The following is a 16,399-nucleotide window of genomic DNA, read 5'->3' on the forward strand; positions in this document are numbered from 1 at the left end:
CCGTCTGCCTTCCCATCAAATCAAACTCCAATTTCTCCTCCCAATTAAGAATAAAACTTCTTCGCCCAAAAATTTTCCGAGGAAATGACAGGCCGTGGAAAGGGAGGCAAGGGCTTGGGCAAGGGAGGAGCGAAACGACATCGTAAGGTGCTGAGGGACAACATCCAGGGCATCACCAAGCCTGCGATTCGCCGTCTTGCTCGCAGAGGTGGCGTGAAGCGTATCAGCGGTCTGATCTACGAGGAGACCAGAGGGGTTCTCAAGATCTTTTTGGAGAACGTGATTCGTGATGCCGTGACCTACACCGAGCACGCCAGGAGGAAGACCGTGACCGCCATGGACGTGGTGTATGCTCTGAAGAGGCAGGGAAGGACCCTCTACGGTTTCGGGGGTTAAATTGGGAATTTTATGCCTTTATTTTGGGAATTAGGGTTAGGGTTCTTCAGATCTGGTCTTTAGATCTGTCGATAACAATTATAGTAGTGATGTAATTTGGACCCTTGTTTGAAGTAATATAAGTTTGATTTGTTAGTGAATCTTTGCCTCAATTTTTTTCGTTTTTGTGGTAATTTTCATCTCTGATATCTGTTTGGTTGCTGAGAAAATCATATAGGTTAGGGTTTTCTTATCTGGTTCAAAAAGAGTTGACCTTGTTCTCGAAGAGTAATTGCGTAATGGCAACGTGCTTTGCGTGGACGTTATTTATTTATGTTAAAACGTCAACCTGATTGAGAAGACCAGTAACGTGTTGGAAAGTCAGAATTTTGGTCTTTTACTTTAAGAACTATGTATATATGCTTATTTATGCCAACAAGGGTTGATTAAATTGATAAGAATTGTTATCTTCGCTAAAACAAGTTTTAAGTTCGAGTTCTACTGTCAGCAATTTTTGTTAGTGAACTATTTATAAAAATAAAAAATGGACTAAGACCCCACCGTAAGAGCACTTCCACTCATGGAGAGCAAAAATCTAACCGGTCTGCTAATTATTAAACAACTGAACTATGTATTAAAAAAAATAAAAAATCTAACCGGTTTGTCATGGTCATAGCAAACCAGGTGAAGTATCACAATGTCAATTACTTTTTACAGTGAACGGCATTGCCATTGGGCAGGGCTACCCTTGCCACAACAATGACAAAACATGTGGAAGTACTCTAAAGTCCTCAACGAAACTTGTGCTATGCCCAAACCTTGAGATGGCGTAACCTCCTTTTCCCGTAAACTCTTTTTTATGTATATACCAAAAATATATGCTTATTTACAAGTGGTCCAATCCTACTCCACCAGTCAGCCAATTACTTCCTCTCCAAAGTGACTCAGTCAAATCCCATTCAATTATCCAACTTCCTTACCCAAATAGAAAACTAGATACGTGGGGTTAGGATTTGTATTGATGACAGTATGTGGGGTTAGAACAGTGATGGTGGTAGCAATTTAGGGGGGTTTACAATTATTTGTTTTACTACGTAAATTCATTTCAGATCAATTTATTGATCATTGAAGTTTATGTATCTAATTGGTCACCTTTGTAACTGTTTGTGAAGTTGAATAAAATACAATATTGTCTTTATTAAAAAAAAAAAAAAACTAGATACGCACAACGTGTAGTAAATCCGTACAGTCGAGCACTCGACCCGACCTCCATTGCCAACCACTTGCTCTCCGCCCGCCCGTCCGCCACATTGCCTCCCCGCCACGCCACGCCACGCCACATCACCACCAGCCCACTTTCCAATCTCCCTTTTTATTAAATAAATCCAAATAAATATTACTTTCATTTTTTTAATTAATTTTCACTGGGAGACCAAAAAGCAGCTCCACTGTATCTCTGCAGGTCTCTTATTGTCGACACACACACGAGTTGACACATGCCTTTGTTCGATAATTCCGAGACGAAGACCGTGTCGGTTTCGGTTAAGGCCGCGTTTGGATCGGAAGGATTTTGGGTTTCGGACTTCTGCACCTCTCTCTCTGTTCGTCTGTAATGCTATTACTCTTCGTTCTGTATCAGCATGGCGCAAGCTTCTTCCTCGCCTCGAAGCTCTGCATATCTCGACGCGCTGACGCAAGAGATCGAGAAGAAGCTCCAGCGGGTATATCAAACTCTTTGTTTCCCGTTTTCCAAAAAAAAAAAAAACTCTTTGTTTCCTGTTTGGTTACTCAGAAAATCTAGGAAAATAAATGAATTGATGAAAAATTTAATTTCTGGTTAATTGAATCAAGTTCCTGTCACAATTACAGCTATTTGAATTTAGCTGAGAAACCATTGTTTTAATTGTGGTCAGAATTCGTAAATTGATTAAATTGTTGGATATCACAGTACGTAAATTACTGTAAAATTTTATGAATTTTTTCTTTGGTAAAAACTGAAAATCTTTCTTACGAATTTTGGCAGGTAAATTGGTAATTGTAATGGAAATGTTTGATTTGGCATTTGTGTATAGAAAGTTTGGATTTGGAGAGCATTTAATTTTGGATTTGGGAGTTAAATCATAAGAAAAGTACTTGGGAAATTCTGGCCTAACTTGGTAGAGATTTGTGTGTGTTTAATGTGATGTAGGCGCTGGCTTCTCCGTCGCAGCGGCGGAATTTGTTGCAGGAGTTGTTTGCTGACATTGCTTTGGAGATCGATGAGCGAGCCAAAGGTGAGTCGAAATTCTCCGTGGAGTTGCCAGTTTTCGGATTTGACAATCAAATGTTTTCAGTCTGATACTGCTGCAATCGGTTGGCATTTTAAAGTAAAGTTTTTACTTTTTAGACTGAACATTTGATGGTGTTAGATTTTCATCGTTTTGAAGATGTGGTTGCGTTACTACCTTGGTAATACATGTCAAATGAGTACTTACTACCGCATAAGCTTGTGGCTAAAAGTGCCTCACAGGAACATTGGGTAGTCATTGATTTATGGAAACTTTTAACGAAAAGCTTCCGGTACTGTCTATTTTAATGAAAAACCATATTTTTACTCTAAAAAGTGAATCCCGGTACTATTCACTTACAACACCGTTTTGTCATTTTAGTTAAAACTCAAAGTTTTCAAGCCTTTTTCATTAGTTTTCCTTCAATTTTATTGCAGTCTAATTTTGCATGTTGTGGAAAGTTGTTTAAAAGTGTAAGGCTTTGCATGCAATACTTATGACGGTGTTCTCATTTTTGGAGTTCAAATTGCATGTCAGAAATGATTCTCAGCAGGGAAGAGAATGCAATTTCTCCTGCTGAAGATGGCATCGAAGGACAGCTATGCTTTTATGATGTGCTCACTGATCATTATGTTCGGGTGCCTGAGAGTGGAAAACGCATCCTTGATTTGATTGTCCAACTATGGAGCCAGTCATTCGCATCTCATATTTTTGCCTTGTTGTTCCACAAATGGGTATGTAAACTCGCACCCAGTGTATTGATCTTTTCCATTCAATTTTAAAAGTTGCCATTCAGGATGCAAAATCTCTTCTAGCTGGTTTTTTTTTGTGAATATAATTTTGTCTTTAATTCTGTTTACCTTTTGGAGCTTTCACCTGATATCACGTGGATGCACCAAAAGGCCGTAAATTATATTTCTTAAACTGGACATGCATGTAGAATGGCTTTGTCAAACTCATTGAAATTGATTTGGAAGTTAACAACATTCTTCATATACAAAGTTCTAATCAAATGAGTCACAGTTGGTTTTCAGACATTCGATTAATGAAGTTTTTGTTCACATACTTAATGAAGTTACTTCTTCACTCTTTTGTCTTGATTATGCCACTGTGATGCCGAGAGTATTTAATAATTTTTCTTTTACCAGCTGTTTGAAGTCCAACTTGACAACTCTGAAGTACTTCTTCGTTACTCATCTGCTCTTGTTGAAGGTGCAACAAATGTTTTCTGGTACGAATATAAGTGTGTATCAACTTGTTTATTTTTAATGGTTGATTGGACTTACACCCCACTTAGTGGGATAAGGCTTTGTTGTTGTTGTTGTTGTTGATTGGACTTACAAGTGGTTGTAGATGCATTCCAGTAATGTGAAATGTCTATTGAATTCTTAATGTCTTTTATTCACTTTTCAACAGGACTCGCATGATTGATGATACTATGTAAAAAAATGAATCTTTTGCATCTTTTTTCCTTATTTATGTATGTATGTATATTTATATATTGTGTAATTAGTACTCTTGGTTTATATGTTCCTCCATCACATGGTGCTAGGTAGGTACTGCTTGTTCTGTCCACACATCCATTTTTACTTCTCACACACTCTTCCCAATTTTCGGCCGTCAGATTGAATGAGTTGAAGAAGATCAATGGCCAAAAATTAACAAGGGTGTGTGAGAAGGAAAAAATGGTGTGTGAAAAGCACTATCCTTAATTTATGTGTCTTTGAATTCAAAATTAGCAGAGATAGATAGAAATAACTTATTTTAAGGAACCTCGTGTGACAATTTAATTGTCATCTAACAAAGAAACTCTTGTGGACATTTTGAATGGTCTATCTGCTCCGTTCTCATTGTTCTTACTCAAAATTAAGCATTTTTTCTTTTCGCTGCTGCTGCTCATCCTATCGATATATACTGACATAAGGACAACTTTCCATTCATAATTTTGTTCTTTTGTTCCTTTTGTGGAATGGGAAAGCCCCCACCCAAGGTCTAAATTTAATTTGCTGCTTTTGTTCCATTTTGTCTAACAAGCTTATTAGTGGTACTGTATGCATATTTGCAGGATTGATACACAATCAAATGCAAGGAGATTCCAATCCCTCTTTCGTGTAAGAGAGCCCTTTTAAAGATGAAATTTATTTGCTGTTGTTGAAGAACTGTAGGAAATAATTATCACATTTGTGTTGTTTCACCACACCTTGTATTTCAGTATCTGCTTGAGGATGTTGCTTTGGAGCCCAAACGGTTAAATAAAATTCCTGTACAGGTCAGAATTTCCCTTTTCAGTTTTACAGGGAATTTTTTTTTCCTTGGTGTGGATAACTGTCATTCTAGCCATGATAGTGATTGAGGAACCAGTACTGATGTAGAAGCAACATTTTAAATTAACTTTAGAATTCTTCATTAATTCTCAGGTCCAGCGAGATCTATTTCTTTTACTCTCGAGGTTTATATTTTTTTATAACTCAGGTGGGTTTTCTGGTAATGCATCTTCAGCCCCTGAATCAAGAATTTGTAAATTCTCCAGTAATGTGTTGATTCATGCAGTTGACAAGCTCGACAGCTTCTTAAGGGCATTTCCTCTTTTTCCCAACGCTTTTCTGGTTGGTAGTTCAGCGGACTTCTTTGTTATTGAACTTGCAGATCAGGTAAATTTCAAAACACTCTACGCAGTAGAACTTATGTGTAGTTTCGTTCACACAGTGCAGTGATATTCATAAATTAACAATTTAATATGAAGTTCATATATCTTTACTGGTCAGCTTCAAAAACTGAAGGTGGAACCAGTATTGCTGCATTACCTTTCGCATATAAAACTTCTCCAGGGTAATATTCTAACCATTCTTCAGGTTTAAGATTTAAGGAATCATGTGAACCTGGTATTCTAGTTTAGTCGCATCGTATTCTGGTTAATGTATTTTTAATCTAACAGGAATGGAGCTGAGAATGGCCACAAGTACGAGGTTAAAGGCGTGTTTGTATAGCTTCACTTCTCCTGGAGGTCCAATGTACCCCACAAGAGCTGTTCGTCATGCGGCATGGGATGCATTAGATTTGCTTTTTCCCGTGAGTATATATTTCCCTCAACTGTTGTCTGTTAAAACTTGATATTTTACTGCAGTCTTACCACAATCGTATCTAGTTATCATCTTTGTTATCTCGAATAATGTGCTGTTAAATATGATATAGATTATATTAGTAATCTCCATCTTTGTGCTGCTAGCCCCCAACCAAAGCAGGAAGAAACAACTTCTAAAGAGAGACGGAATCCTACCCATGCATGTAACAGAGAGAATAGCTTGGAACACTATTATTTGCTGCTTTTGTTAGTATCTAAATCAAGTAATGTGTTACCAATCATTCCATCTCCGGTTGGATGTGAGCAAAGCGGAGATCTTTATTGTTAATTTGCTGACCGTAATTCTGATAGAATATTCTTAATAGGACCTTACATGATGCTTTTAGAAGTCATCCTCGGTGTTCGTGGGTCGTGGCTTCAGATGGATTATACATAATTACGTAATGTATGCAAGGACTTACCAGTATTTTCTAGAGACCAATTAGATAACTTCTACACGTTACGCCTTTTGGTTAGCACGTATGGAGCATGACTTTTATTCCATGGTGCAGGTTGGCAGATACCCTCGACATCTTATAAGCTTGTTCTTCCGATTGCTATATCCATGGTACTGGCCCGCTTGTTGGAATTTCGTAATGGATTGCGTGAAGGCAGTATTGTACTCTCTGTTGGGATTAATCTTTTCAAGTTTGGAGAAGCTGAGAAGGCCAAAGTTTTAGATGATGCGAATTTCGAAGGATGTAGCTTCCTGTAAAGGTAAAAACTGAACCCCTAGGAAGTAGGAACCGAAGCTCAAAGTTGTTTGTTGTGCATTGTGTAAGTGATTTTGTTCCCTTCTTGCCCTCTTTCGGCGGAATTGAAATTTGTTTCTTCTAAATTAGATTGCAAACAATAGCTCGGTTTGGTTGAATGTTTGTTCCACATTTGGAGTACTAGTTTGCCTTTTGATCTGCTTTTCCTTGCCGGATTCTATTCAGTGTGAGCTTTCTTTTGAAATGAACCGAACCATGTAATCGATCCACAAGAGAAGATAGCGTTGAGAGAGTTTCCGTACAACTTCACAAAACCGGTTGAAATCGACAAGTTGTAACAGAGAGTTTATGGCGCTACTTGAACGTCGCGGCAATAGGTTTCTAAACAGGAAATCAAATCAGAAAAGAATATTGCGGTCCTGCATTCGAATCCTTTTACAAGTGAGAGGTCTTGAATTTAATTTTCGCCAAAGACGAATTTGAACCACATTATTGTTAGCCCATTATGAGATTAAGTTCACCTTCTCTCCCTTATGGTGTGTTTACGTATCCGTAATCGGAATGAGAATGTAGAATTGAATTCCGATTACGGAGTACTAAATATCTTGCTACATACTCCCTAATCAACAACAACAACAACAACAAAGCCTTTTCCCACTAAGTGGGGTCGGCTATATGAATCCTAGAACGCCATTGCGCTCGGTTTTGTGTCATGTCCTCCGTTAGATCCAAGTACTCTAAGTCTTTTCTTAGAGTCTCTTCCAAAGTTTTCCTAGGTCTTCCTCTACCCCTTCGGCCCTAAACCTCTGTCCCGTAGTCACATCTTCGAACCGGAGCGTCAGTCGGCCTTCTTTGCACATGTCCAAATCACCAGAGCCGATTTTCTCTCATCTTTCCTACAATTTCGGCTACTCCTACTGTACCTCGGATATCCTCATTCCCAATTTTATCCTTTCTCGTGTGCCCACACATCCCACGAAGCATCCTCATCTCCGCTACACCCATTTTGTGTACGTGTTGATGCTTCACCACCCAACATTCTCTGCCATACAACATCGCTGGCCTTATTGCCGTCCTATAAAATTTTCCCTTGAGCTTCAGTGGCCTACGACGGTCACACAACACGCCGGATGCACTCTTTCCATCCAGCTCATATTCTATGGTTGAGATCTCCATCTAATTCTCCGTTCTCTTGCAAGATAGATCATAGGTAACGAAAACGGTCGCTTTTTGTGATCTTCGCTAGATTGCTCCGGTCATTAGTGTGGATAAGTAAATAAATGGATAGAGATAGGAAAACAAACACAAGATGTACGTGGTTCACCCAGATTGGCTACGTCCACGGAATAGAAGAGTTCTCATTAATTGTGAAGGGTTTACACAAGTACATAGGTTCAAGCTCTCCTTTAGTGAGTACGAGTGAATGATTTAGTACAAATGACATTAGGAAATATTGTGGGAGAATGATCTCGTAATCACGAAACTTCTAAGTATCGGAGTGTGGTGTCGTCTTGACTTGCCTTATCTGTCTCATAGGTAGATGTGGCATCTTCTCTGGAAGTACTCTTCCTCCATCCAGGGGTGGTATCTTTAACTGGTGGAGATGCACAAGGTAATGTATCAATTTCACTTGAAGCTTACTTGTAGTTTCAGGCTTGGTCAAGCGCGATACAAACCATGTAGTAGGAGTCCCCCAAGTCGCCGAGCTAGGGGGTCTGCTGAAAGAGGTGACAGACAAGGTAAGCAATCAGAGCTCCGACTGATTGTTCACCTTCTCCCCATCTTGCAGCAGCATGAAGGATAAAGAGAAGAAAAATGAGAAGAGATGATATGAGATACTTTTGCTTTTGAAGAAGTAACTTTCCACAGGCTTATTCTTGAACTGAGCTGGAGGGTTTTCTGGTTTCCTCCAGAGTATAAGGCCGACTGAAGAATTTGAGGGTCAAAACAAGTCCATCAAATCTAGAGTACGTTCCACCCTGCTGATATGGGATACTTTTGCTTTTGACAGAGTAATGGATGTATCGGCACGTGTGCTGTTACGCTTGTCTCCACATGCTTCCTTGTATCCTTCGCACTTGCCCTATCTGTTCCTCAAGCAGATGCGGAATCTTCCCTGGAAACATAAGATGTTGAAGATGAGTACTCGAGAGCAATGCCAGGTAAGTAATCAGGTAAGGGGTTCCAGGCAGTCAGTTCCTGGCTGGAAGCTTGATTCCAAGTGCTGACTGATTGCTCTCTTTCTCCTTGTCTTGCAGGTAAAAACAAGGCCAAAAGAAAAAATAGGAAAAAAGCATGATATGGGATACTCTTGCTTTTAACCCTGATGATATGAGATATTCTTGCTCTAGTATAGCTTGTTTGCAGAGGTATTATCGGGGGGAAAGAAAGCTGAATATTTCGAAAGGCTTTGTTGGGAGTGCCCTCTCAGATATGATGAAGGGTTGAGCATTTTTGCAGGTCTGCCTGTCCGTTGGGGATGGAGGTCGACATATATAGGAGTCTCCCTAACAACAAGTAGTAATGCTATTCCTTTACCCTGCTTGGTCATAGCACGGTAGTGGGAGCTGCCAGTTTCACATGTTTTAACTCTGTCAGAGCACTTTGAAAAAGTGGTCTGTGGTATCTGGCTCTCGAGATTCGGAGAACGATGCCTCTTCGATTTTTGAGAAAGCAATCATGTTGGGGGTCTGACTCTCGAGATTCGGAGAGCAGTGTCTCTTCGATTTTTGAGGAAGTAATCATGTTGGGAGTCTGGCTCTCGAGATTCGGAGGGCGGTGCCTCTTCGATTTTGGAGCAAGCAATCTTGTTGGGAGTGTTGTCTCGAATGTGAGTAAAGGTTGGACATGTTTGCTAGTCTACCTTGCCACGAAGCACAAAGGTTGACACATAGGGACTTTCCAATTATCCAGCAATGGTACTGTTCCTTTACCCTCTCTTCGATTTTGAGAAAGTAGTCATGTTGGGAGTCTGGCTCTCGAGATTCGGAGGACGGTGCCTCTTCGATTTTGGAGCAAGCAATCTTGTTGGGACTGTTTTCTCGAATGTGAGTAAAGGTTGGGCATGTTTGCTAGTCTACCTTGCCACGAAGCACAGAGGTTGACACACAGGGACTTTCCAATTATCCAGCAGTGGTACTGTTCCTTTACCCTTGTGGGTAATAATATGGTAGCTAGACCTTCAAAATTTATGGGTCTAAACTTTGTTAGTGCTGTTTCTTTGCTATTCTTTTACCTTTCTTGGTCAGAGCGATGTAGTGGGAGCTGCAAGCTTCACGTGCTCAACTTTGGCAGAGAACTTTGGCAAAGTGATCTGTGGTACCCATGAGTTATTGTTGCGTGTGGGAAGTGGGTGATTGAACAGTAAGATTCATGTGCTTTCTACTTCACCAGAAGTCTTCGACAGAATGCCCATAATTTCTGCAAAGCTGAGTGTGCGTGTGACAGGTGCTGACAAGGCTAGAAAAGTAGGTGCCTCTTTGATTTCTGAGATCGGCCCTCGTGGTCTCTGAGCAGCCCAGCTTTTGAGAAAGCGAGCGCCTCTTCGATTGATTCGGAGAACGGTGCCTCACCGATTTTTGAGAAAGCAATCATGCTGGGGGTCTGGCTCTCGAGATTCGGGGAGCAGTGTCTCTTCGATTTTTGAGAAAGTAATCATGTTGGGAGAGTGGCTCTCGAGATTCGGAGGGCGGTGCCTCTTCGATTTTGGAGCAAGCAATCTTGTTGGGAGTGTTTTCTCGAATGTGAGTAAAGGTTGGGCATGTTTGCTAGTCTACCTTGCCACGAAGCACAGAGGTTGACACACAGGGACTTTCCAATTATCCAGCAATGATACTGTTCCTTTACCCTCTCTTCGATTTTTAAGAAAGTAGTCATGTTGGGAGTCTGGCTCTTTAGATTCGGAGGACGGTGCCTCTTCGATTTTGGAGCAAGCAATCTTATTGGGAGTGTTTTCTCGAATGTGAGTAAAGGTTGGGCATGTTTGCTAGTCTACCTTGCCACGAAGCACAGAGGTTGACATACATGGACTTTCCAATTATCCAGCAGTGGTACTGTTCCTTTACCCTTGTGGGTAATAATATGGTAGCTAGACCTTCAAAATTTATGGGTCTAAACTTTGTTAGTGCTGTTTCTTTGCTATTCTTTTACCCTTCTTGGTCAGAGTGATGTAGTGGGAGCTGCAAGCTTCACGTGCTCAACTTTGGCAGAGAACTTTGGCAAAGTTATCTGTGGTACCCATGAGCTATTGTTGCGTGTGGGAAGTGGGTGATTGAACAGTAAGATTCATGTGTTTTCTACTTCCCCAGAAGTCTTTGACAGAATGCCCATAATTTCCGCAAAGCTGAGTGTGCGTGTGACAGGTGCTGACAAAGCTGGAAAAGTAGGTGCCGCTTCGATTTCTGAGATCGGCCCTCGTGGTCTCTAGGGAGCCCAGCTTTTGAGAAAGCGAGCGCCTCTTCGATTTCTGAGATCGGCCTTCGTGGTCTTTGAGCAGCCCAACTTTTGAGAAAGCAAACGGCTCTTCGATTTCTGAGATCAACCCTCGTGATCTCTAAGCAGCCCAACTTTTGAGAAAGCAAACGCCTCTTCGATTTCTGAGCAGGCGCCTCTTTGATTTCTGAAGCTCCGTCGAGTGCAGATTTTTATAGGGGCTGGCATTAAGTTCCAAAGCACACTTGAATCTCCACTAGTAGAAGCTTCATTCTTGCACTTCTAAGATCTTGATTTGTCCGACCTCTTCTCTCTTCAACACCTTTGAAAATGTCTGGCCCCTCCGACCGTCGTTTTGACTTGAACCTTGTTGAAGAGGCAGCCCCGCCTTCTCCAGACAACATATGGCGCCCATCCTTCGTCTCCCCAACTGGTCCTCTTACCGTTGGGGATTCCGTGATGAAGAATGATATGACCGCTGCGGTGGTGGCCAGGAACCTTCTCACTCCCAAAGATAACAGACTACTTTCCAAACGGTCTGATGAGTTAGCTGTTAAGGATTCGCTGGCTCTCAGTGTTCAGAGTGCAGGTTCTGTGTCTAATATGGCACAACGCCTATTTGCTCGAACCCGCCAAGTTGAATCATTGGCGGCTGAAGTGATGAGTCTCAAACAGGAGATTAGAGGGCTCAAGCATGAGAATAAACAGTTGCACCGGCTCGCACATGACTATGCTACAAACATGAAGAGGAAGCTTGACCAGATGAAGGAAACTGATGGTCAGGTTTTACTTGATCATCAGAGATTTGTGGGTTTGTTCCAAAGGCATTTATTGCCTTCGTCTTCTGGGGCTGTACCGCGTAATGAAGCTCCAAATGATCAACCTCTGATGCCTCCTCCTTCTAGGGTTCTGTCCAGTACTGAGGCTCCAAATGATCCCCCTCCGGTGCCTTCTCTTTCTGGGGCTCTACCGACTACTGAGACTTCTCCTAAGCAACCTTTGTGAAGGCTCCCTCTTGTGTGTTTATTTTGACTCATGTATATGTACATATTTGTAGCTTATCGGGGATATCAATAAATAAGCTTTCCTTCATTTCAACGTATTGTGTTAAATACACCAAAGCCTTCTTCGCTAAGTTCTTTGAATTTTCTTTTGTTGAAGCTTGTATGTTGAAGCTTTCTGAGTGGAGCATGTAGGTTGGGGTAGTGTTCCCTTAATTTCCCGAGTGAGGAAAACTTCTTGGTTTGAGACTTGGAAAATCCAAGTCACTGAGTGGGATCGGCTATATGAACATACTCCCTAATCACGTGGTAAAATAAATAGATACGAATATACAACATAGGAAAGTGATGTGTTAGATTTGGAAACCAGGATTTTTTTCGGCGCATGAACCCCGTCTTTCGCCATTTCTCTTTCGCTATCTAGCATACTAATTCCACTCGACTATCGAGACAAAAATGAATCACAAAGATTTACAAAGTTCACATGGCGTGCAGAGAGGTACTTTTAGAATTCATGAACCAAACACGAAAAGGAAAATGATAGCAGAAAATAAGAATGTCAATTTCAAAATTCGACTAGGTTAAACCAGTCGCTTGGACGGAAAACCTAGTCAAGTAGGTTTTACGTCCAACCATGGAATATTCCGTAGTGCATATGGAACTCCAACCATGGAATGATAGAACCTGATTCATGCTCCCCCACTGTCTTTACCGAGTCACCGAATAAAGACGGTCAAAAGACAGCCATACCTGGAACTCCTTCCAGGGCTGGGAAGCCTGAAGGGACTGCACATCTCTGAATATCATGGGTGACTTCTGTAACCCAATTCTATATGTAGAACCGGCTTATTGTTTAGTCCATACAATTTCTCTATACGCATAATGTCAGGATCAATGCCAGTTAAACATGGAAACTATCATTTTCTGGGGCAGGATATTAGAGAAAGCTACCATAAAATAGCAGGAAATAACCAGCTCAACTGCACCAAATACAAAGGACATAACTTAAATGGTTAACAAGACTTCAAAGCCAAGGAAAACAGAGATATCTACCTCATGCGAAGTACGCCACTTTACATGCAGTAGAACCGACCAAACGCATTGCAGCATTGTGTGAATTCTCTAAGGCTCAATCCTTTCACACGTTCTGCAGCCAGTTTTGTCTTTGCGTGTGGAGATGCAGAGAGAGAAGCTTCCCGATCCCACCAACTTGTTGAATGTATAAAAGGGGATCGAAGAAGCTAATGAAGTAGGAATTCAGTTCAAGTACTGAAACTGTCCATTAACTCACATATTTCATACCCATGTTTAAACAAACATAATAAGCGCCCAACATCTGTAAGCAAGATTCTAAGAGTTGTTCCTAAGCATGATTTTTCTCTCTCAAGGAATTTCTGGCTTCAATAGAAATACAGAAAATAGATGAGGTTGTCAAATCACCAAGCACCTAATGAGCCATAAAAGATGTAATATAGCTGACGCTTCACACAGCTGATTTCAATTTACTCTTGCATTGATTCTGCTGCTGCATGGTACTTCTCTAGCTCGGCATCAAGATCTTCAGCAGAAACCTTTTGGTCCTTTTCACCACGGCCTCTTCCACTTCCACGTCCACCACCGCCCCTTCTAGGACCACGGCCACCGCGGCCACCACCGCCACCACCACTGCCACCACCACTGCCACCACCGCCGCCACCACCGCCACGTATACGTCCAAATGCACCACCCCTACTTTGTCCACTGCTCAACAACCACAACAAATACACAATCAGGACTTCAGATAAATTAATATGTGGCACAGATAATGTGTTCACACATCCAACAATAATATATGTTCAGTCTTCCCAACTGCTACATCTCACGACTCAGACACAAGTACTAGACAAAACATCATCTATATTTGAAGGGGTAACCAAGGCATGATGGAACATCAGTTTAAGTATCATACAAATGCATTCTAATCAAAATAAATAAGTATCGAAGTCACTAATTCTCAACTACAACTTTATCAAGGATATTAAAGACTACAAATTCTAGAACTTCCCACTACAATACGACCATAGAGACCCTACATATGGCCTGCAAAAGAGCCATAATAGACCCAAGCCAATAATGCAAGGTCTTAAATAGGCCAACAGCATCCGGCACATGTAAAATCAAAACTTGCGCCTTGATGCATTCTTATTCCAAACATATGCCAAGAGCTTCTTATTATAGCAATCACAAAGCAAATAACCTCTTATCCTTTAAGTCATAGAGAGTGGACATTTACTAAAAAACGAATTATGTATAAATGCAAACATCATTGAGAGCTAATTCTATAGTAAAAAGTATGGTACACAACATACCCCATGGGTGGTCCATTCCTATTTCCAAAAGCTACATTAGGAGCAGGCGGGTAAGCAGGTGGGGCGCCAGGTGTCCCAATGTTCGTTCCTACAATCTCAATCTTCATCGGCTTCCCATCAAGTTGAACATTGTTGTATCTTTTAACAGCCGCCGCAGCATCCGTTCGTCGTGAGAAAACTACGTCTGCTGTTCCCTATGGAAAAGGGTTTTTGTTTTAAACTACAGCAGGACACAAAAAATTCTCCAGAAGGACCAATAATATGAAACTTGACAAGATACCTTTGATCTCCCACTTCTGTCATAATGTACTCCATAACGTTTCAGGTCACCAACCTCAGAAAACAATTCCTGTACATAACAATTCGACTTTAGGAAATCCAAATTGTAAAATGTAATAAAACTCAAACTCCAATTGAATCCATCAAATTTGTAACCAGAAACCAACTAATAAATACCATACAAAGCAACAGAACAAATGAGGATCGTAGCAGCAAAAGCAAACTTTTGATTCAGTCCAAAAGATAAAGCACCAAGTTACCAGAATATGCAGATTCGAATTCTTAGTTATTTGATTAGACTGTTGAAAGAAGGCAATAAAGGGATTTTCGATGTAGCGCCGACTTAAAAAACCAATTCTTGAACCATCAAAACTACATGTGAATTCAAATTCAAACCATTTACAATAAGAATTTCAATTCGAACAATTTTAGTTTCAAATCCAACATCCAAATACAATCCATACGATAACAGGGAACTCTAGCTTAATGTAGTTTTGATGGATTCACAAATCACAAATCGAAATCAGCTTCTAAAGAAACAGATCCAAATTTTCATTAGAATTTTGAAATAACAGGGAACTCTACCTTAATGTCCTCGTTGGAAACGCCATAATCGAGATTGGAGATGTAGAGCTTGGTTCCAGTTTCGATAGCCGAGGCTCTTCCAGCTGGAGCCGCGTACGCCGCCGCCCCAAGATCCCCATACATGTCGTGTTGCCACGCAGTCTCCGGCGCCTAAATCCCCAAAATATATTATTAACTCAATTCTATTTCAATTGGAGAAGATAAGATCAGATCAGAGCCAAAGCCAGAGATTTGCTTCTACCTTGGGCGCAGCCACGTACGGCGCCGCGCGATTGGCGCCGCGATTGGGCAAGCGGCGGGCGGGTCCGGGTCCCGAGGGCCCCCGGCCGCCGCGACCTCGGCTGTTACCGGATCCGGATTTCTTGCTGGTCTTGATGAGGTCGTCCAGGGACATGCTTAGAGGGTCCTGCATCTTGTTTGACTAGAGCAAGAAACGAAACCCTAGGAGCGAGAAAGTGGAGAGAGAGAGAGAGGGGGGTGTTAGGGTTTTCTAGTGGAGAGAGAGGGTTAGGGTTTTCTAGAGGTGGGAGTTTGAAGTGAGGGACCGAAGGTGATGAGAGAGGAAACAGAGGGATTAAGGTTGTGTGTTTTATATATATATATGTTAAGAAGCAAATTCTGACCGTCAAGGTTTCGTGGTGTAGTTGGTTATCACGTCAGTCTAACACACTGAAGGTCTCCGGTTCGAACCCGGGCGAAGCCACTATTATTTTTTCGTTCTTTGTTTGCCCTTTGTGCTTTACATGCAATGGCTCTTGGAACTCAACTCTAATCTCCTTTTTTTTTTTTTTTGAGTTTTAACGAAAAATTCGCGATACTATTCAATTTAACGAAAAACTACATTTTTGTACTAAAAAATCAAACATAGTACTATTCATGTTACCCTTTATTTTGTCTTTATTATTAAAACTCAAAGTTTTCAAGTCATTTTCATTTTTTTTTCGGAATTCAAATTTCGCCACTAAAGACCTCCGATTCAAACCCAGATGAAGCCACTATTGTATTTTGGTTCTTTGTTTGTCACTTGGCGTTTACATTTGCAATGCCTCTTCAAACCCGATTCTGATGTTCCTTTTCTCTAGGACTTAATTTTTTCGCCACTTAAGTGTGAATCCCACAAAACTGACATTCTCTAAATTTTTATGGATTTTTTTTTTTTGCAATGCCCTTGGAGCTCGATTCTAGTCTCACTTTTTCCCTAGAAATCAATCTTCCCACTTAACCCTCTAGAAATCAGATTTTGTTCCACTTTGTCAAATTTGAGTTCTAGAAGAGAAAG

General features: G+C 41.0%; 3 protein-coding genes and 1 non-coding gene across 9 annotated transcripts; 3 read left to right on the forward strand and 1 right to left on the reverse strand.

The window, feature by feature from the left end:
• Positions 1–536, forward strand: LOC114823924 (histone H4-like). Its single transcript, XM_029099733.2, has one exon. It carries the CDS (start codon positions 85–87, stop codon positions 394–396), a length of 312 nt encoding a protein of 103 aa, XP_028955566.1. The 5' UTR covers positions 1–84; the 3' UTR covers positions 397–536.
• An 881-nt stretch (positions 537–1,417) lies between these two features.
• On the forward strand, positions 1,418–6,634 carry LOC114823925 (uncharacterized). Of its 6 annotated transcripts, none has more exons than XR_011578768.1 (13): positions 1,780–2,096; positions 2,564–2,648; positions 3,180–3,376; positions 3,791–3,873; positions 4,708–4,753; positions 4,855–4,911; positions 5,060–5,114; positions 5,193–5,293; positions 5,408–5,471; positions 5,578–5,711; positions 5,869–5,970; positions 6,076–6,169; positions 6,276–6,634. XR_011578768.1 is itself a non-coding variant. In XM_029099735.2 (12 exons), exons 1-11 carry the CDS (start codon positions 2,016–2,018, stop codon positions 6,166–6,168), a joined length of 996 nt encoding a protein of 331 aa, XP_028955568.1. In that variant the 5' UTR covers positions 1,780–2,015; the 3' UTR covers position 6,169; positions 6,276–6,634. The 6 variants fall into 6 exon arrangements, 3 of the variants coding, with proteins under 3 accessions (XP_028955567.1, XP_028955568.1, XP_028955569.1); XR_011578767.1 differs by having other exon boundaries at positions 6,090–6,169; XR_003771994.2 differs by lacking the exon at positions 5,869–5,970 and having other exon boundaries at positions 1,642–2,096; positions 6,090–6,169.
• A 6,211-nt stretch (positions 6,635–12,845) lies between these two features.
• On the reverse strand, positions 12,846–15,676 carry LOC103407737 (THO complex subunit 4A-like). The gene is made up of 5 exons (XM_008346619.4): positions 15,362–15,676; positions 15,121–15,270; positions 14,537–14,605; positions 14,257–14,450; positions 12,846–13,648 (listed from the first exon to the last, which is right to left on the reverse strand). The coding sequence occupies exons 1-5, from the start codon at positions 15,530–15,532 to the stop codon at positions 13,411–13,413; spliced, it is 822 nt and encodes a 273-aa protein (XP_008344841.1). The 5' UTR covers positions 15,533–15,676; the 3' UTR covers positions 12,846–13,410.
• A 73-nt stretch (positions 15,677–15,749) lies between these two features.
• TRNAV-AAC (transfer RNA valine (anticodon AAC)) lies at positions 15,750–15,823 on the forward strand. The gene has a single exon. It is a non-coding gene; the product is annotated as a tRNA-Val (tRNA).
• The last annotated feature ends 576 nt before the right edge of the window (positions 15,824–16,399 follow it).

This window comes from Malus domestica, chromosome 03, assembly GCF_042453785.1.
Source record: "Malus domestica chromosome 03, GDT2T_hap1".
Taxonomy (NCBI): Eukaryota; Viridiplantae; Streptophyta; class Magnoliopsida; order Rosales; family Rosaceae; genus Malus; species Malus domestica.

Coding starts and splice junctions, on each gene's coding strand:
- LOC114823924 (XM_029099733.2), top strand. CDS start 85: ATGACAGGCCGTGGAAAGGGAGGCAAGGGCTTGGGCAAGGGAGGAGCG.
- LOC114823925 (XM_029099734.2), top strand. CDS start 2,016: ATGGCGCAAGCTTCTTCCTCGCCTCGAAGCTCTGCATATCTCGACGCG. Junction 2,097..2,563: donor TCGAGAAGAAGCTCCAGCGG/GTATATCAAACT, acceptor AATGTGATGTAG/GCGCTGGCTTCTCCGTCGCA. Junction 5,472..5,577: donor GCATATAAAACTTCTCCAGG/GTAATATTCTAA, acceptor TTAATCTAACAG/GAATGGAGCTGAGAATGGCC.
- LOC103407737 (XM_008346619.4), bottom strand. CDS start 15,532: ATGCAGGACCCTCTAAGCATGTCCCTGGACGACCTCATCAAGACCAGC. Junction 15,271..15,361: donor CGTACGTGGCTGCGCCCAAG/GTAGAAGCAAAT, acceptor TTGGGGATTTAG/GCGCCGGAGACTGCGTGGCA. Junction 14,606..15,120: donor TTTCCAACGAGGACATTAAG/GTAGAGTTCCCT, acceptor TGTTATGTACAG/GAATTGTTTTCTGAGGTTGG.